General features: G+C 27.2%; 1 protein-coding gene across 1 annotated transcript; it reads right to left on the minus strand.

The window, feature by feature from the left end:
- Positions 1-4,811: 4,811 nt before the first annotated feature.
- Positions 4,812-19,346, minus strand: LOC107168258 (uncharacterized). The gene is made up of 3 exons (XM_089217519.1): positions 18,614-19,346; positions 9,714-9,819; positions 4,812-9,132 (listed from the first exon to the last, which is right to left on the minus strand). The coding sequence occupies exons 2-3, from the start codon at positions 9,777-9,779 to the stop codon at positions 5,812-5,814; spliced, it is 3,387 nt and encodes a 1,128-aa protein (XP_089073645.1). The 5' UTR covers positions 9,780-9,819; positions 18,614-19,346; the 3' UTR covers positions 4,812-5,811.
- Positions 19,347-21,031: the final 1,685 nt, after the last annotated feature.

A 21,031-nucleotide genomic window follows, 5' to 3' on the forward strand; every position in this document is an offset into this window, starting at 1 on the left:
CACTTTTCAAGAAAATCTGCTCTTATTAACCTAAGAGAATTGGAGAATTAACCTCCAATCAACTTATATTGTATAGTTAATATCATAATATAACGGATGAAACAGATGACTTGACAAATTAAATATGTATTTAATATATAAACGGACTTCAGTCCTAAAACATAATAGTATTACATTGTGCGTGAAAAACGTACGTATTTATACGTAAAACATAATTTATAGTTAAATATATACTTAAAATTAGAGACTGAGTAAACTAATAATGATAAAGTAGATATAGAATACAAATCAAATGTACAAATTAATATTAAAAATATAATTAAAGACAAAAGTATTACCTGCAGTCATAAGAAGGTTAGCAGGAGAATTCAAGGTATAATTTGTTGTTGAAAGAAGTGAATAAAAAGGGTTTTGGATCTTTAGTATTAAGGTAATTAATTTTAAAACGGATTAAAGAAAGAATTTCAGGACAATCTATTGAACCTAATATTAATTTTTGTAAAAATGTTGAGAGTAAAAGTGTACGACAGTCAGAGAGTAGAGAAATATTAAGAAAATTTAAAACATTATTATATGTGCCGTGGGTAGGTCTGCTTATGATTTAAATGAGATAAACGTAAAAAAATTTTTTGGACAGATTCCAGCGTAAGAGCTTGTTTCGACGTACTATTTTATCCAGATGAGTGGGCAGTATATACCTACTCTAGATTAGAACGGACAGAGAGATGTAAAGGATTTTTAAGGGAATAGCATCTGAAAATGCAGCACAAGTACGTTTAATAAACCCCAAGTCCCCAAGTTACGAAAAGCTTTATTTTTAATCATTTCAGTGTGTAGAGAAAAATTTAATTTACGATCAAACATTATACCCCAATCTTTAAATTGATTAACAAGCTCGACATTTGTGCTAGAAATTGAGTAATGAGAGTTAACGGGATTTTTAATTAGGTAAAATTTCATAAATTTACATATTTGTATATTTAAAAATATATTATTCTCATTACACCACAAAAATAAGGTTATTAATGTCTAATTGCAAATTAAAAGCGTCTTGTTCTGATTTAATAATTTTTACTAATTTTGCATCATCAGCAAATAGAAGGATATTAGAATTAGTGATGACATTAGGAAGATCATTTTTTTCATATGTATGATAGTTAACGTATGAAAATTATAAGAAAAATTGAATAATATAGATTTATTTTTGTTTTAAAATTTCCAAAAAGAGTATTTTGAAAAAAAGTTATTAGATATTTAGGTTCCAAATTAATATTATATGTACTTACCAAAAAATTTTGATATTTTAAAAAACATTAAAATAGAAATAAATTGACTACAATAAACTTTTTAACCATCGACATTTTTCTAAAAATTAAATTTACAATTATTACTTACGCTATTTTGCCAGAATATGTATAAATTCAGTCAAAATAAATAAATTATCAATTTCACATTCACATTAATCGTCATCTTCAATATTGATTTATTAACCCTAATACCTACACATTATTAAGAAATTTGACTCGAATTCTACATTTTTAATTTGTTGTATACTGTGGCGTACTTAGACCTAAATTTGGGGTTAATTTTTTCATATTTGATGACCCGACACCTGAACATAACAAAATATATTATGCATTTTAATAGACCATTAATTTTTATTCATGTTATTATTTTTAATTGACATGTCACACTAAATTTTAGTTTTCTCGTAATAAAAAAAATTAATTCTAAAACTTTCGGGCGAAGGCTGAGTTATTAGTACTCCGACTACTGGTTGTACTTGTACGATGTACGAATACTGTAAACGCACCTCTTCGTATATAGTCCGTTGTTTTTCACAACTTGTTGTACAATATGTCTCATTAGACGTGTATCGTGATATCTATATACTACGGTATTATTCATAATATTTAATTTAGTTAATTTTTATACATAATAATGAACTGTAAATTGTAATGATGTGTGGAGAGTTAGAGTTATAAAAATGTATATGTGCAGAATGTATGGATGGGGCGAAGATCCCAACGAGTTTGCTATTACTATATATATATATTATATATGTCTCCCTCTCACACAATAAGAGATTCTGGTGAATAAAACATAACTAATGAATTCTGGCTACACTTATATTTGCATGCCTCATTTGTAGTAATATATTTATAGGAAAGTCACTGCTGTGTAAATAATTAGATTTTTATTTTTATGATAAAAAATATTTTATTTTTTCATAAAATAAATTTAAGTGATTAAATTCATGATTTATAATTAACTATTTAATTTATTATTCTATTAAGTACATTATTTACCAAAAATATGTCATACGTATACGTACGTTTATTTCTTATTTAGAATAAATTATAGGAATTATTTTTAAATTTTAAAAAACTAGAAAAATCACAATTAAATGTCAAGGAATACATACAAATTGGTTGTAAACTGAAAGAATTTAAAAATCTTAAAGCCGTAGAATATACATGTATTGATTTGGTCTAATAAACAACAACGGTGAAACGGGCTTAACAGGATTAATGATGACCACTAATGTAACATTATACTATGATCGGACAGCTTGTAGAGGATATAATATGTAATTAACACTAGATACTGCGTTTGATAGAACGTATTATTTTGTGTTCGGGACCGAGCAAGAGGACAATATGGCATGTTATGGAAACGGTGGTGGCACAATGATTTGCAATAACAGCCTATTATTAACAGAATGTATGTAGTATGCAGTTATGGTTTTAAGTAAAAATTGACAAATCATTTACATATGACGACTCTAAAGATTTGGACAGCACACGTTCATAAACTATCATTTAAAATGGGTTAATACTGTTATAGATCCAGGTGCAAATCAAAAGAAGACAAATCCCAGGAATTCACATAAACCACACACAATCATTGCACACACTTTAAGTAATATTATTGTATAGTGTGTACTGTGTTGACCATATTATTTGAAAAAACAAAAATTATAAGACACATTTTGTATCAAACAAAATTATAGCGTTGGATTATGTATTTATGTGAGTCTGCAGATCAAGTGGCATTTCCTATAAAATGTCGTTATTATTAATTTAAAACAAAATGCCTACTCATTTCTAGAATCATTTTCATGCTTTTAAGTTTTAAGTAATTTTAAAGTAAAATCACCCATTACAAAAATAATAAATGATAAATTGATAAAGGATAATATATTATTATTGTGAGTATGGCATACCTTTTAGTTTGAATGTTAAAATAAAAGTTTCAATAAGGCGCTGTCAGTATTATTAATATTAGTTTAAATTGAGTTTTTAGAGAAGAATATTACTTGTTCGACAAATGTTTAAAACTGAATAAAAATATTTAATATTTATTACATTTTTATTTTTAGATGCGTATATTATGTACCTTACCTTACTTGAATGTAGGTAACATATTTATTGAAAATGGTACCATCGCGTGACTTCAGATCTTTTTAACTTTAGTTGAAATAATTCAATTGTGTTACACATTTATATACATGACCTATTATTTTATGAGATTTATAAAATAATGCCATCCTACTTTTTTATTTTTAAATTATTGACATGTCATGACAAAATAAAATTTGTTGGACAGAAAGTCATACATAATAATATAATCAATCGTGTTCTTACCACTCGAATACACAATATATGTATTGCAAATAAAGAATAATAAAATTTAAAAATACGTACTTTATTTAATATTTTCAATGTTATTGTTTATAAGCAGGGCATGGATTTTATAGCATTACGAATAACTTAAATATGCGGTATAATATTAAGACTTACAAATCTTAAAATAAGCGCTATAACATGCTTTAATAACATGAAAAATAGCAACAATAAAATGTGTTCTTTTTGCAATTTAAACAAAAAAAAATACGTTCGAATGTAAGACAAAATATATCTCACAAAATTTGTGAATGCGAGTCGTACAACCGATAAGAAGTCATATTGTCATAATTGCTTACTATTCGATAAACCAATTTTCTGAAATACTTTAAAATGGATTTTAATGTGAACAAAAATTGTGAGTATTTACATTTTTTCTATCGATTCAAACAGAATATAATTAAAAAATAAATGATAAACTTTTTTATTTTTCATACCATATAATATAAGTTAGATTTACGAAAATAAAAAATAATATGTTGTTTTATACAAATTAGCAAAAAATACCACCAAAACTTGAAAAAATAGCACTAAAATATAAAATATTTCAAATATGCAGAAAATAGCATTATGACATCTCATTTTGATGTCCGTGATGCATGAAACAAATTTATAGCTCACGCAGCTATTTTTATCTGTAATAGGATACAGGTAGCAAATGCTATAAAATTTGAGCCCTGCTTATTATAGGATGGTATAATAATTATGAATTATAATATTTGTATTATATAACAAATATATACAAATATATAACAAAACACTGTATAGCATTATCTATAATATAATATTTGTAAACTTAGACTTTGTTAGACGTGTTGTAGGTACTAACAAGTAACAAATCTTACTTACCAGCTACTAACCGATTAACAATGGCCATTCTCGGATAATTCAAAATGTATGGTAAACAATAATAATTTATGATATTTTATAGGTTTTTAAAAAAATTATTGCATAAGTAAATGACAAAAAGTAATTTGCATTTTTATTGAGCATTTTACATTGTAAATAATTAATACCTGTACTACGGTCATAGCCTGTACGAACTACTATAAGAAATAAGAATAGATGTTTTTGTTAATTTATATAATACACACATTTTATTACATTACACATACTGATTATAATAAACAAGAATGATCATGCATAATACTTTTTTTAGCCCATATGTAAGTGCCTAGTCTTGTTTACATTTTTAAATAATTTAAATATAATTAGAACATTAATATGTGCATACTATTCGTTTAAAATTACCGGGTATTGTGGTCTTAAACTCTTAACCATTAGTCAATAAGACAATAACTGATAATTAATTACAGACATCGAAAACCTAATGAAATTAAACTAACCTAGGTATGGAAAAAAAATCTTTATGATATCAGGTAAAGGTATTTGAGTGTTACAAACTATAATAAAACAAACAACAGAATAGAGGCAAATAAATCATTTTACATCATATTACCGAGTATGTTAATATATATTGTTTGTGTATTGTATATTCCAACGTTGTTCAATTAAATAATATTAAAGAAACTACAACTGTCATCGTGATATTTGTTGACAGTGACGCGAGGTATAATTTAATTGAGTTTATTTTTATAGCTCTCATTTTTTTTAAAAAAATTACGGGAACTAATTGTTAAATTGTTGTTTAATTAACATCAGTATTATTTTTTTTATATATAATATTACGTATGTAAAAATACTTGTAGATACCGAACTATTACTTTTAGTTATTAGGTACCCTAAAAAGGTATAGCACTATATGTTTATATATCACTTTCATTAGGTACTATATGATGTAATACACATGTAAGGAAATGGATAATGAATGAGTTTTATTTACACATACAATTATTAACTGCGTATTCCTAATCATTTTTAATTACAAAAATTTTAAAATAATTTCAATTTTATAAAAATAAATGTACTAGATGATTCAATATTACGATTTATTTTACAATAAATTTCACTTAAAACAATAGCCACAACATCGGATAGCTTTTTTCTGTAATAAATAAATATATATATGTATAAATAAATTTTACTTATTTTTATATTGAGTAGTATAGTATATTATAGTATTAAAATATTATTTCCTAATTAATCATTTTAGTTTTAAGTATAATTATTTTTGTTCGCTGTTGATTTGACTCGTTTGTTGACTTTCATCGATGTTTTCGGAATAAACATTATTTTCATTGTTAGAAATTTGTTCATATTGTTCTACATATTCTGCGTTTTGTGTTGGATAACTATTGCTTTCATAATCATGTTGTTGTTGGTCATAATTGCCGACATTTGAATCTGGATAATAAGCTGCATTAGCGTCGTGATTGTTATCAACATAACCATCATACTCTTCTTTTGGGACATTTTCGTCGTAATTTGTATTGCCTTCTTGATAATAATAACCGTCATTTGTGTGCTGATCACCTGTGTATGTTTCTTGTTGGGAATTTTCATTATATTGGTCTTCTGGATGTCTTTCTGTGTTAACATTAGAATTGTTCTCGTAGTAATAATTGTCTTGCTCTCCATTAACATAATTTCCTTGATGCTCCTGATAGTTCTGATCGATTTGATTTTCGTTCGTTCCTTCCTGTGGATGATTTTGATAATAATAATCGTCATGGACCATATTTTTCTCAGTTACGTATTCTCCTTGGTGATCAGATTCAGTGTATTGATTTTCTGATTGTGCTTTTGGGTCAACATTAGAAAAGTTTTGATAATAATAGTCATTTTGAGCCGGTGGCTGATTTACGTAATTTTCCTGATAATTTGGGTCTACTGCATATTGTTGACCTTCTTGTTGTTCTTTTATGTCATCTCTAGCATGATTTTTATAGTAATAATCGTCATGCTCTTCGTGCTCACCTGTATATTCTCCTTCTACACCAGGTTTGGAATATTGATTTTCTGGTTGTTCTTGGTGGTCAACATTTGAGTAATCTTGATAATAATAATCATCATTAGCGTGCTGTCTTTCGACATCTTTAACTTGGGAATCGGGATTTTCATATTGGTTTTCTGTTAAATTTTCATTTTTGTCATCTGTATGACTTTGATAATAATACTCATCGTGTACATTGTTTTTGTCATCGAATTCGTTTTGTTGAATGGGTTCATTGTTGTTGTTTTTTAAGACTTCTTTGTTACCATCAACGACCTCGTTTGTATAAAAGTGTTCGTCGCTAGGAACATGTTCCAGTTGTGTCTCATACTCATGAGTTGGGTGTTCTTTTATGTTCTCATCATCAACATGACCTTTGTAATAATTTGTATTATTTGTGAGCTCGCTATTTGAAATTTCATGCAATGGTTCTTGGTCTTTTGAAATTGTTTTGAAATCAGAACTAACTGGTGTTACGATATGATTAATATCTATTTCATTAGTCGAATCATTAACAACATTATATGGTTGAATAGTTTCAGAATTATTTTGTTTTTCCACGCTATCATTTTTATTAATAAATTGTTGATGGTAATCAGTTTCGTATTCGTTCATATTACTATTACTATTTCTATGATCAACTATGGGTGAACTATATTCATTCTCTAATTTATTATCCACTACATTCGAACTTGTTGTACTACCTAGAGAATTTTCTTTTTTCAATTTTTTTTCACCTCTGTAACTTTCTCTGCGTCTAATAGTATTTACGTTATCATTTATATTTATGTTATTATCTGTGTGATCTTGATAACTAAAATTGTTTTTTTCTGTTGTCTCCCTCAATCTGTTTTTGTTATTACCATTACTATCACGTCTAAAATCACGATATGCATGTTCATTTGATATGTTTTTATCATCATCTTGTGTCTTTGAGTAGATCTGATTATCATTATTAGTATCATAATTTATACTATCATTATTATAAGAATGTTCGGTTTTTTCTGACAAGTTTGAATTATTTTCTTGAAAATTATTTTTCATATTTAAATATTTATCAGATTCAAAAGAATTTCCAACTGATGCTAAATTTTCTTGTTTACTTAAAGGTTGTCTTCTTGAGCTTATATTTGTATGACTTGGTGAAATATTTTGTTTGCTTATAGAAACTGAATAATTATCTTTTGGCAATAACGATGTTCGACGTTTATCATCGAGTTTCGCGTTTGATCCTTTTCTTCCCAGAACTAATTTACGGTCTCTTGTGTTATAATCTTCATTAGTATTTTCTTCAATTGAATTTTTATGATTAGGTAGATCAGTATGTTCACTACCGAGATCAAAACTAATTCGCTTTGGAAAAGTCGAAGGTGTTTCAGTTTTTTTTTTACATAATGTGGATTCATAATAATGATCATTATCTTTGTGTGATTTAAAATATTCGTCATCTTCAGATCTTCTTTCTGGTGATGTAAGTATTGATTTTTTTTTATATGTATTTTCTTTGGCTGCTTCATTTTTTTGATTTCGAGGTTCTAATCCTAATGATGGACTGCTAAATGTTTCATCTCTTTGGTGTTTAATATTTAATGGTTTAAAATCTGTGTAATATGTAGTTTTTTCATAACTTGGAATCACATACTTTTCAACACGATCTTTGTGTGGATTCCATACATAATCACGAATTTTTTTTTCAAGTAAACTGCTGGAATTTACCATTCTATCACTTGAAATATCCCGATGATATACGGGTGAACATGGTCTTGTTATACTAGAAAATGATCGATGCCCCAAATGAGGTTCATAATAATAATCACTATCATCATGACTGTGATAAATATTATTATCATTTGTTGGATAATATCTTGTACGATGTTCAGGTGAATATGGCTCAATATTTGATTTACCAATGCGATAATCATTTGTGCTTCGGTAACCGTAATCGATCATTGAATAAGATGGCTCTCGTTCAATAACTCTCACAGGTTTTGGATACCGTGTTGGCCAATAAGGAACTTCTTCTTTTGGGTATTGTTTAATAGGTTTTCGTCTGTAAAACCTTTCAGTAGTTTGTCGAGGATATTGAGCTATAGGTTTTGATGTAGGAAAATAATAAACTTGGTATTCTTGGGTATCAGGAGTTAGAAAGTTCATTGTTTTTCCATATTTTTTAGGATTGATTGGCATATAATACGTATTATTTTGATCATCATATACCGTGGAAAAGTCATGAACTTGAGGTTTATAGTTACTATTGTAGGTTTTATAATCATTCGATGTATACATATGGTTTGTATTAAAGTTGCATTTTTTTTTATGTTCTCTAAAGCCCAAATCATCATCAAATACTAAATACTTGTATTTGTTATTAAAATCTATATGTTTATGATATTTATCAGTGTTGAATGTATTTGATAATGATTTAGGTTTATCCATTACACCTAGGTATTTTAGTCTATTATGAATAGCGGATCCATCCAAAAGTGAATTTTGTTCTTTTATCGTTTCATCGAGTGTTAGTTTTATTAGTCTAACATAATTGTCACATCGCTCCTAAAATATTTAAAAAAAACCAAATTAATATCTATATAATAGTATTAAATTATTAAGTAGGTATTAAATATTTACTTTAACCAGAATAACCTTAAAATAATAGAATTATAGTAACATCTAATGATTAATAAAATATAATATTATTAAGTTTTAAATTATAATACTCAATAAAATAAAACTAGGTAATATTTTATGATATGCTGTGGATTACGTAATTTTAATGAGTAATTTAATATAATCAACTATTCAGTTTTACTAATCTTGATAACTAATAATTAATTTAATTCATTCACTTATTATTAATAATTATTATTTAATAAGTTATTAAATACAAAATAAAATTTAAAAAGTAAATATTATATATTGAACATTATAAGTTTATCATTGAGAACATTTTCAAATTCTACCTAGGTAATCTAAATATGCAACTATAGCACATATTACTATATTAGCAATTTTGGAAAAAAATACTGAATTGATTATAAATATGAATATATCATGTAAATATACTTTTCATTGATAGTGTAATATCGATATAAAATACCTAATCATTTTATAATGTAGTAAAATGCAGGTATTACCCTTAAACATCGCATTCTGTCGATTTTCTCTGCCATCATACTGAAATTTCTTTGAACACCATCCATTTAGAAAAGTGAAATATTTATGTTCTCTCTTCAGTGTCAACTGTATCAGTAATAAAACATTTTAATGAAAACATGTTTATCGACTTCTGGTAATTAATTATGTCATAAATGTTTTGTGAAAAAGCAAGCAAGCTATAAAAGTAAAATAACTCAATATAATGTGTAGGTACCTTCTATTACAATATATATATATATGTGCGTGTATGTGTACTTATTTATAATATTTTTATAATCATAGAAGAATTTAGATACTTTATAAACCTTCGTAAAGAAATTCATAATAATTAAACTATTAAAATTCAATGTTTAGAAAAAAAATAAAACATTTAATTTCTTGACTATAAACCTAAGCTATTATACATACATATTATTATAGTGTAGTATATTTTATATAATATAAAATAGGTATTAATATTTTTAAAGATATAAAAGGTAGTAAAGGTTCATTAAGTAGAAATTGTAGAATACAATTTTAGTAGGAATTTTAGAATTGTTAGACTACATAGTGAAAGGTGTACATGTATTTAGATTCTGAGCGGAGCGATATTGATTTTAGTTTTTTTTTTTTTTGTATATGTGCGCACTATAAGTAATTGAAATAATGCTTTGATTTTCAACTTCAGTATCTTTTCCGGTGAAAAAGTGAATCTAATTGGTGCTAATAAAGGTCAAAATTCCCTGTTCAAAAGCACTGGGAAAAACTAAAATAAAATTAAGGAAATAAAGCTGGAATTTTTATGCGAAATCGAATTGCTTTTGGTGTAACTCTAAAAAAATTACCTTACATACATGGAATTCTCACTGATTATTAGCATTTTCTAAACAAATAATTTTTAAATATTTTGAATCATGTTGAGTTATTTATAGGTATATGCAATTTTTGAATTTTATTAATTTTTTTGATTACCTTATGTCAAAAAAATGTTTGCTAGGTCAAAGAACTCAAAAATGTTATACAATATTCTTCTTCCTAATAAGATGTTGTAAGTGGAAATTTAAAAAAGTTAAGCCTATATCCGCTATAATTTTTTACTTATACTTAAGATGGAATTTTGACAAAATTTTGTAAAAATCAGGGAAATTTGAAAAAAAATGTTGAGTTAGAAATTTATAAAAATTATTCTTATTATATCTAACACTTTAAAATTTTATAAAAGGTCCTTCGTAAGTTTGTTTATGGTAATCAAAAAAAAAAAAAATGTCTACCGGAAAGAACATATTTTTATGAGCGTTTGAAATTCAAATTTTTACAATGTTGAATCTTCATTCAGTTTCTCATGAAACAATATTTTATTTTCGTATTGTAATTCAAAGACAAATAACTATAAATTAGGTACGTTTACAATTTTATTATAATTTTAAAATATTTTTTTGTAACTTCTAAATTATATTATTACATAAAAATATTGAAATATGATAATATGCAAATAATATTAATTCAATTTACCGCTAATCTACCGTATATCAATAATATAAAATATTATTAGCTGTCATTCCGTCTCTACTCAGAATCGTTTTTTGTATAATATAATTATATAATATATTGTTATTGAATTCAAATTTAACACCGTTCATTAAAGCAAGTACTCGTAACCTTTTTACAACAGAGCGTCACGTTCACATTTAATTATTAACTTACAAAATTGCTTGAACTACAATCTAAATAATTAATCTTAGAATATTGTCTTATATTTATTACAAAATTACACGTCCATTTTATTGTATAATATGTTTCATATAATTCTAAAATTTGTGACTAATTGTTTAAATATTGAAATAGTACCTAATATTTATTAAATAAATAATCTGTCATAGCATCGTATGATTATTCATCTATGTAATATTTCAACTTTTAAAATTAAGTAAGTTCAAAGCTGAAAGCACTAAATCTAAGATAAACAAGATTACATTTGTAAATTGATAATATTAATAATAATTATCATAGGTACCTATGAATTGAAGTAAGTATTTTATAATGGTACGAGAAATATTTGAATATTGTAAGTACTTATCCATAAAAATTTTTATTTATAAATAGGCTAGAAAACTATTCTTATCGACTTTCTCATATTTTGTATTTGAAAAGTTTTATGTTTAAACTTCAAATTGACCAAATTCATAAAAACCATGAATTATTCCAAATTATTTTAAGGTTAAACGTTGAAAATTTGAAACAAAGTTTATCATATTTTTATCTTACAGAAATTTAAATTCAAACTAAGATGAGGAAATTAGATTATTCAGACATAAAATCTTTAGTTTAACTATTTAAAATAACCAATTATTTATTTTGTTATAAAATACTAAAATATAGGTAAACTTTAAACTTATTTAAATCATTCTGTATTAAATCGGGATTGACTTCCAAGTTAATAACTGTAATAATACGTTATCAAATATTATGCCATGATTAATAATATACGTATACCGTATTAACGATAGTTCTGTCGAAAAGTTTAAATTTAATCTATACCGATGTAAGTACGCTAATAGAATAATAATAATAATAATAATAAGTAATAATACATTTAAGTTCACAGCTATAAGTTATAATACATTGTAGTAAATAGTAAGTAATGAACAAAATTTTATAAAATTTTATAAAATTTTATAAAATATCTTTAAAGATAGAGGCTGACACTGTCTATTATTCTGTCTGAATCGTATTTCATATTATACCATGGTTTCACGTTGAATTCAGATTTATTACGGTGATTATTAATTTATTATAGTATACATACATACCTACTACAAAACTATTATTATATCTAAGTACTTTAACAATGAACAATAGTCCCATAAAAAAAAATATGGAAAAGTTTGTGATAAGGAGAATATATAATCAAGAACATGGATTAATAACTCGTGTAAATATTATGTAAGTGTAATAGTGTAAAATAGAAGCTAATGGTCTATGAACTATGAGGCAACGTTGTAAATTGATTAATAATAAAAAATAATAAAACCAGGGAATATGACATCGGCCTGCTGTATATTAGGTCTCGAGTATTCCTCATCTCTAAGTAGGTCAATGTAATCGATGTGTTAAATCTGAATTCAACGTTGATAGCATTCCAAACCTACGGAAAACGATTCTAAACAAATACAGCGTGTCGGCCTATATCATTCTACAGTTTTTATATTATTCATATTTTTATATTGCTACTTATATTATTAATAAATTACATTTTTATATTATTAATAAATAATAGATTGTACTGATGTTAACCATAATTAAATGGCATACCTAACATGTTTCATGCCTAGTAATTATTATTATAATAACACTATTTCATTTACATTATAACTAGCTATATATTATATACAATATGGAATAAATCAACACCGATGTACACTGTAAAACGGTGTGAATAATAGCTTAAAACAACCTAATCGAAATATGTTGTTAATGTAATAGTATAAATATTTAATTGTGTATTTTAATAGTTATATACCTAATAAGTATTAATAAACCCATGATCCGATATATCGTTTGATCAAGTAGGTAGTATCAAGTCCTTCCAAATAATATTTTATGAATGACGATAAAAATAGCTGAAACTATTATACTTTGTTTAAAATTTAAATATCCAATTTCGTCAAAATTTGAACTTGAAATGTCTATTGGTAAAATAAATCTGTGTAAATATATTTTACAGATGTTTAAGTTTCTATAAGAAAAACTTATGAGCCTTGACTTTTGTATAAAATGTTTGAGATTCATAGTTATAAAATCAAATATTTAAAAGTTTTTAAATAATGATATAATTTATACTAAAATATTTTAAATTTCTACCTACGATATATATTTTCTAAATACCTACCTACTAAAATCATTAGAGCTTATATAGAATAAATGGATATTATATGCCGTTTAATTGTTAGAATGACTAAAGTAATCAAGTTCAAACAATCAAAAAAATGATTTGTCTTAAAGTTAAAGTTTTTATAAATTGTAACAAAAAAAATTACAAGGCATTTTTTATTTCTACCTATTATTATCTTTAAACCTAAAGAATCAAAATTTAAAATAGTATGAATTTGTAATTTGTAATTTTAATTTAAAATAGGTATAGATATTTTTAAGAAACATACAAAAACATTATTATTTCATAGAATTAAATTATTTTTTGCTTAAATAGAATATTACACGAATTGATTCATTCGATGATTTAAAATTAAGTTCATGTAAGTGCCTAGCTTATATATATATATATTTTAATAATATAAAAATAACTCATGGATTTATTTATTTATTTTTTGTACGGAAATAAATAATTCCAATATTATATACGATTTTAAGAATGTAACAGCAAAGACATAAATGCATAGATAATCAGTTACCTACACAAATACATAAATATGATAATAGATAAGGGTAGAGGGTAGAGCACGAATGCACGATTGAGTCCGTTTATCTTTTTTGGCAACAAGATTGCGTATGAAATTGTATACAACGTTATCATTTTCATCGTATATAAAATAAATAATAATAATACATAAATATAATAGATGAGGTTAACTAAATAATAAAAATTAATTAATATACAAATAAAATCGTTAATTATTATTTTAATAAAATTATCGTAAATAAATTATTTAAAAATGCTTGAATTTGGATTCCTTGACATTCATAACCTACTACTTTTAAATATTGAATTAAATTTTTTTGGATTTTAAAAACATCATAATCCTTTATTGAAGTTTGAATTATGTTTGTCTTTTTTTGGCAATTTCTTTACCCTCCCATAATTTACGGATTGTATAATCCATCTGGTTTGCATTTGAGTTTCTTTCAATATATGAATAATAACATGTGTTGGAAAATGAGTACTTTGAAATTGCCCATTATAATAGTCCTATGAAAGCTTTTAGGTCCATTTGTGGTACTAAAAATACTTGATAATTCGATTGACAAAAAAATATAATTTCATGAAATAAGACCGATTTTGATTCAAAAACAAGTAAAAATGCCAAAAAAAGCAATAAAAATAAAAAAAATAAAAAATATGCAGAAAAGCAAATTAAAATTTTTAATTTGAGTTCTTTTTATCATGAAATACATTTTTAGCTTACTTTATTATTTTTTAAGCATCTCATAAGAAATATGCGAATGCTATAAAATCTCAACCCTGATCATAATATGTGATATATATATACAGTTAAAAATCGTACGGAATCGTGTAGCTTAAAAAGATATCACCAATAACAAACGTACGCAATTAATTGCGTTTTACCCATAGATAATATTAAAATACATCAAGTAAAATTAAATTTCACGATTTTCCTTAATTTTTTTCTCAGCGCTTTTGAAAACTACTAAGAATATTGACCTTACAAACGCAACAACTAGATTCACTTTCCCACGGAAAAATATACTAAAGTTGAAAATCGAAGCATTATTTCAACTATTTATTGTGTACATAGACACAAAAAAATTAAACACATCATTGTAAAATCAATACATTAATCGCTCTGTTCAGAATTCAAAATTTAAAATTTAAAACTTACATATTGATTTTTTTATAGTTTTCATTACAAAAGAATAAGTCAGCATCAGTTAAATTACTAAATAACATAAGAATTATTGCATGAGATAATAGAATGTAATTAATTTAAATTTATGTGTGGACAATGTATCTTTACTAGATACAGGTATATTAGGTATAAAATATAAATCATCATAATTTCGTAGTGTTTATATTTTCAAAAATAGACAATAATAGATTAAATATGGTATGGTTTTCAAGATATTATAGCTCTTTCAGTGCTATTTATAAATATTTTAAATTTTCAAGAGAGATTTTTTACAGGCTTTTAAGTTGATTTCTTTCAAAATAAAAGATTCCTTACAAGTTTTTTAACAACAAATTCTAAAAATCTTAACGTTACACGAATACATTTTTTTTTTTTGACAGATTGAAGTTAAAGTTGTTTAAAAGAAAATTCATTAAAAAAACAAACAAATATTAATGAATATCAAAACTTATATTTCATACCTACTAAAATATAATAATTACGTTGAAAACTTGTATCAAATGTATTCATATTTATTTAGGGAAACTGTCTACAATTTCAAATAAACGTCTGTTCTTGTGTCCTACTTAACAAATTTTCGAAATTATGGTTTTATTATATGTAGTTAGGTAGGTATAATATATATTATGGATTAATTGCATACAACAATTGAGTTGATCAGTTGCAAGTTACAAATAAAAACAAAATCGTGATTGGACAAACATCCCAGTAATTTTATCTAAAGATAATATAGGGCCATAATATTATCTTACATTATTTATACGCCATCATATACGTTTGAAAACTGTGAGTTTACATGACAAGAAATTACCTATAAATGGTATGGACTATTTCAAAATTTACAAAAAGTGCACTAAAAACCATATTAATTTAATTATATGCCTAGCCTCAGTATTAAAATTATAAGATATGTACTTCAAATATTATCAAAAATTATGAGGTAAACCAGCTTTTATTATATTATGATATTAAAATGTGCAGCTGAACAGGTATTATTGCCCTTTAAAATGTTTTAAATAGTTACTCGTTTATTGATAGATAATAGAATTTATATAGTTGACATAAAAGCTAGATGAATAGAAAAAATGTATGTCCACGAACTCTTTCTATTAAATTATAGGGCAAACGGAAATTGCGCCAAACGAAGGGGAAAAATAGTAAATTTCACCCGGTATTTTTCAGGTACAAATTTCTGTGCAGTAAATTGTGCCAATAGAAATATTATTTTTATGATAGTTATATTATATTACATTACCCAGGGGACTACTAATGAGGTCGATATCACTGTCCTCCAAAAATGTTGTTTTGGTTTGCTTGGTTACTTAATAAAAATAGAAAATTTTTTTTTTAATATTATGGTGTTAATTATAGTTGTATTATTTATTGTTAGGAAAAATGTTTATAGTAGTAAATACAGTTATAAATTAGCTGCATATAGTAATGAGACATCATCTTCACATATTCAGCCCTCGTAATAGTGTTTTCATTGTAATGTTGAATATTTTTTTCTATTTTTTCAATTTTTTTTTCGATTTGTTGTTTTGAAATTTATAATGTAAATTCATACTATTAATTTTTTATAAATTTGATATTTTAACTTTAATATTTTATCCGTAAAATTATAAATATAAGGATGAGGTGTATAAAAGCTTTTATTAAAATTACTATTCAGGCATTAGTTGTCCGTTTAAATGTTGCGAAAGCTGATGCTCAAATATTTGGAAGAAAATCAGCAAATAAAATATACGTGTTTAAAATATAGCTAGAAAATTGTCTGAACCGATCATCTTCATGGCATCGTAAACATTAATTTATAGTTAAAATAATCGCTAACATTTTAATATGGGCGCAATCTACTATACCCATTTTAGACCCCGAAAAATCCCGGGCGCAATTTACTATAGTATTTTTACAACCTGCTTAATCCTGGCGCAATTTACAAGTGCCTAAATTATAATCCAAACAGAGTGCACACTGCGCATACTATCAAATAATATTTATTTTAATATTAATATTGCTCAGTACACTCATGTATACGTAATTTGTGAAAATAACATTCGGAGTGGATTGGAAACTAAAAATATATTTTCTTTGGTGAGGTGGATAATGATTTTATTTTCAATGAATTTCTGAGGATTGTAATTGTGTTTATAGGGAGGAATCAAGCTACCCCAAATCCTCCTTAGTTACGCCGGTGAATTATTAACTATAATATACTTATTAATATATATAGCGATAAGGATAAAATAACAAAGTTTTCATAAGTAGGTACAGAAGTAAATGTCGTTTTGTGGTTTTGTCGATATAAAAATATTATTTCATATTAATGTATTTTATTATGATATCGTAATCGTATCGATATAATACAAAAAAAAAAATCAGACTATTGAATGCTCGCGGTTTCGTCATCGTCCAACCACGTGTATAATATGGTTAAATTTAAAAGACGTAAGTTAATCGTAACAATTTTATTAATAAAAAATATACGGTTCAACCACTGCAGTATAACTAATAGACGGACATATTATAATTTCAACCAAATAGATGTTGTAACATTATATTGGATACTCAATATTATGTCTACTTTGGTGATGTAGATTGTAGTGTGCTGTAAGTACTCAGACATGCCTCGGCGATCAATATCGTAACGATTCGTATAATGTACTAATGTGTTTCAAAGGCCCGCGGCCAACGGATAGGTTGGCAACGGCGTACATTCATATCCAGTGGTTGAAATAAAGGATAGGTTCAAAAAATTCGACTGCCTATTTTTTGTTAATTAAGCTCTTTTCTTATTTTTCCAAGATAACGTATCCCTACAAGGCTATGAAATTTGTAATTAAAACAAACAACGTTACAAAATATATAACGGTGGTACGATACAAAAGTATATTTTCACGAATAAAAGAGACAGTGTCTGGTCACTTTGACTCTCTATTGCAGTGATCGCTGATCGCCAGATATGGTGACCATTGAACAAACTTTATTTAACCTGTGTCCTGCGCACACCAGATATTAATTTTTGATAGTGTATTAAATGCATTTTTCATTCTCTTGTTGTTTTATTATTTTATTTTGCCTTATTTTTCTTTGTGTAAACAATTTTGTACATTTGATTTTTACGACCCTCCAAAAATATTGTTGTGGCTCGTGTTCTAAAACAACTACACTATTCCGTATCCGTGTACATATAATATATATACCAATATATATATATATATTTGAGAAGCATATTATTAAAGTGCATTGTGCAAAATACTATAGTGATGCACATAATTTATGTATTACAGTAATACCTGCGGTCAAGTGATGTTGAATTGGCGCGCTACAACTATAATGTAATTATTAAAGGTAGGTCCTGCTGCTGACGTTGAGTGCTGTGAGTGGTTTTGAGATTTTACAGATACTAAAAATATGTCTCGTTAAAATATGCTCCAGAAGTTGAGAGGATTGTGAACACTGATCAATGACGGACGTTGAGTTGTTTTTTATTATCTTTATATATATGATAATAACATAGATAGGTCATACAATATGTTTTCTTATATTCAGCTAGCTGGTTGTAGTCGGTTGCGCCCGCGTTCGTTGGAATTATAGTATTGTTACTGTTGAAACTGATGATGTTAAACTGAAACCATCATTCGTAAACCGACGGATGACGCGCCTGTCACCATCGATGGCATCCATTAATACATCAACATGGCAATATCATGCCAATAATATGATGATGACAATCTTTACGCGAATAGAATAAAATATAAATTGATTTGTATACGGATAGCCGAGGACGGGACGTGCGGTGTTCAGGTTTTATAATATTAAACACTGTGATTTTCGTACATAAATCGGACACTGTGTTGACATGATTTTGAAATTTGTTAAACATATGTATAGTTAAACGCTCTACACGTGCAAGCGCGGAAAACTATACTGTCGAACTACCGAGTACAACTACTGCGATCGCGAGCGTGTGTTCGGATTTTTAACGGTGGCAGTGGCGGCGGTACACCGTGTCAACCGGTACGGTTTCGGCGCTTCATAAATAATAATAATAATATGATATTATAATATTATCGTTATTAGCTCGAAGACGACCTGTCGACTTCGGCAGTAGTTGACGACGACGAAATGATCGTAGGGATTATTATCATCATGTGAATAAACGTAAACGCGACGACGATAGGTACCTATAGGCACACAAAACGATGCCCTGCACCCCTCTGCCATAACGCGGTTGTCGGAAACTTCACCTTGGCACGAGTTTCAGACTCCCGAAACAAAAACTGAAAAAAAAAAAAACGTCAAAACATAAATACATTACATGTAATAATAATATAATATATACCGACTCTTCGTCGCGTTGCTACCATAATATATTATGTACCTACATCACCTATATATATATATATACATGCCCTGCAGATATAGGCACCTGGTAGCCGGTAGGTGTGTGTGTGTTTTGTATGGTTTAATCTAGTTCCCTTTTTTTTTCTTTTCCTCGCAAAACCTATCATTGTGACCGAGGGGGGTTGTATATATACGACTCATGGACACGCGACCCGGTCGTCGTCGGTCGAGCCGGTCGTCGTTCCGCGCACGTAAACGCGAAAAACTTTTTGTGCATCGTCATTTTATCATCGTTGTTATTATTATTGTGTGGTGTGTATAGAGGTATCATGCGCGTATAAGTATTATAAAATGTGGGTTAGACACTCACCCCGATGTTTTCGCGGGTTTTTATTACGCGTGATGTATATACCTATCGTGTTATTATTATATATCCCCTCTTTTTACATGTCATTGGCGTGTTTTCGGAACAGTCTGCCATACCTATGCGAGTATACAACGCGTCGTCTTTTTTTCCCAAATTTAAACGCGTATTGTTTTTATATGTAAGTATATATATATATATTATTTTTCGCAAAGCTCCGTGACTGTCACCGAACGCCGTAAACGGTGGATGGCGTGGCAAAGAAGTTATTTTCACGAGGCCTTATTGTATATTATTATTGCGTAGCTAGTTCATATCATGCGACTCCTTGTGTCCTCGGGTATTATACGAGAGTGCAGGTCAAGTCCTGCTGTTACTGTAGGGCAGGGGCGTCATTTCTGGTTTTTTTTCGGGTGTGCGAAATTTCAAGCAGGCCATTTTGAAATTTCGCCAGGCCATATAAAAATAGATATACATACGTATATGTATATTATCCTGCTTTCAATTATTTTCATACATTATAGACCGGTTATTACAATTTGATTTTAATCATATAAATAATTGTGAATTCGTATGGCTCGTTCATCATGTTAGGCTTCAGCAAGGCGCAGGCCAATATTGTAACATTCTAAAAGTAATGGGTGCAACCGCACACCCTGCCACCCCCCCCCCCCAAATGACGCCCCTGCTGTAGGGTATGGGTAGGTATAGTGAACATTATTGTGATCGAATATTCACATCATCCTTATAGGATGGCATCACATCACATGATGACGCTTATGCCTTCAATAAGCCCTATTAGACACGCATGAACAGTGGCGTATATAAAGGAAGCCTATTAGTGGGCTGTAGCCCGCTCTGGCCTCCCCCCCCCCCCAAAAAAAAAATTACATTCGTAACTGCTGAACACGTAGTAACCTCTCGGTTAGAGGTGGCGAATCTTTTTTAGGTCTAGCGCTAAATTTTTGCAATCAAGGGTTTGATAATCTTCAAGTACTCAAAG

Source organism: Diuraphis noxia, unplaced genomic scaffold, assembly GCF_037042655.1.
Source record: "Diuraphis noxia isolate RWA-SAM2 unplaced genomic scaffold, SU_Dnox_SAM2 contig0001, whole genome shotgun sequence".
Classification (NCBI taxonomy): domain Eukaryota; kingdom Metazoa; phylum Arthropoda; class Insecta; order Hemiptera; family Aphididae; genus Diuraphis; species Diuraphis noxia.

What these genes read in the sequence shown, in the direction of transcription:
- LOC107168258 (XM_089217519.1), bottom strand. Translation starts at nt 9,779, where the DNA reads ATGGATGGTGTTCAAAGAAATTTCAGTATGATGGCAGAGAAAATCGAC. An exon ending in ACAGAATGCGATGTTTAAGG is followed by an intron (nt 9,133 to 9,713) that starts GTAATACCTGCA and finishes TAAATATTTTAG; the next exon opens with GAGCGATGTGACAATTATGT.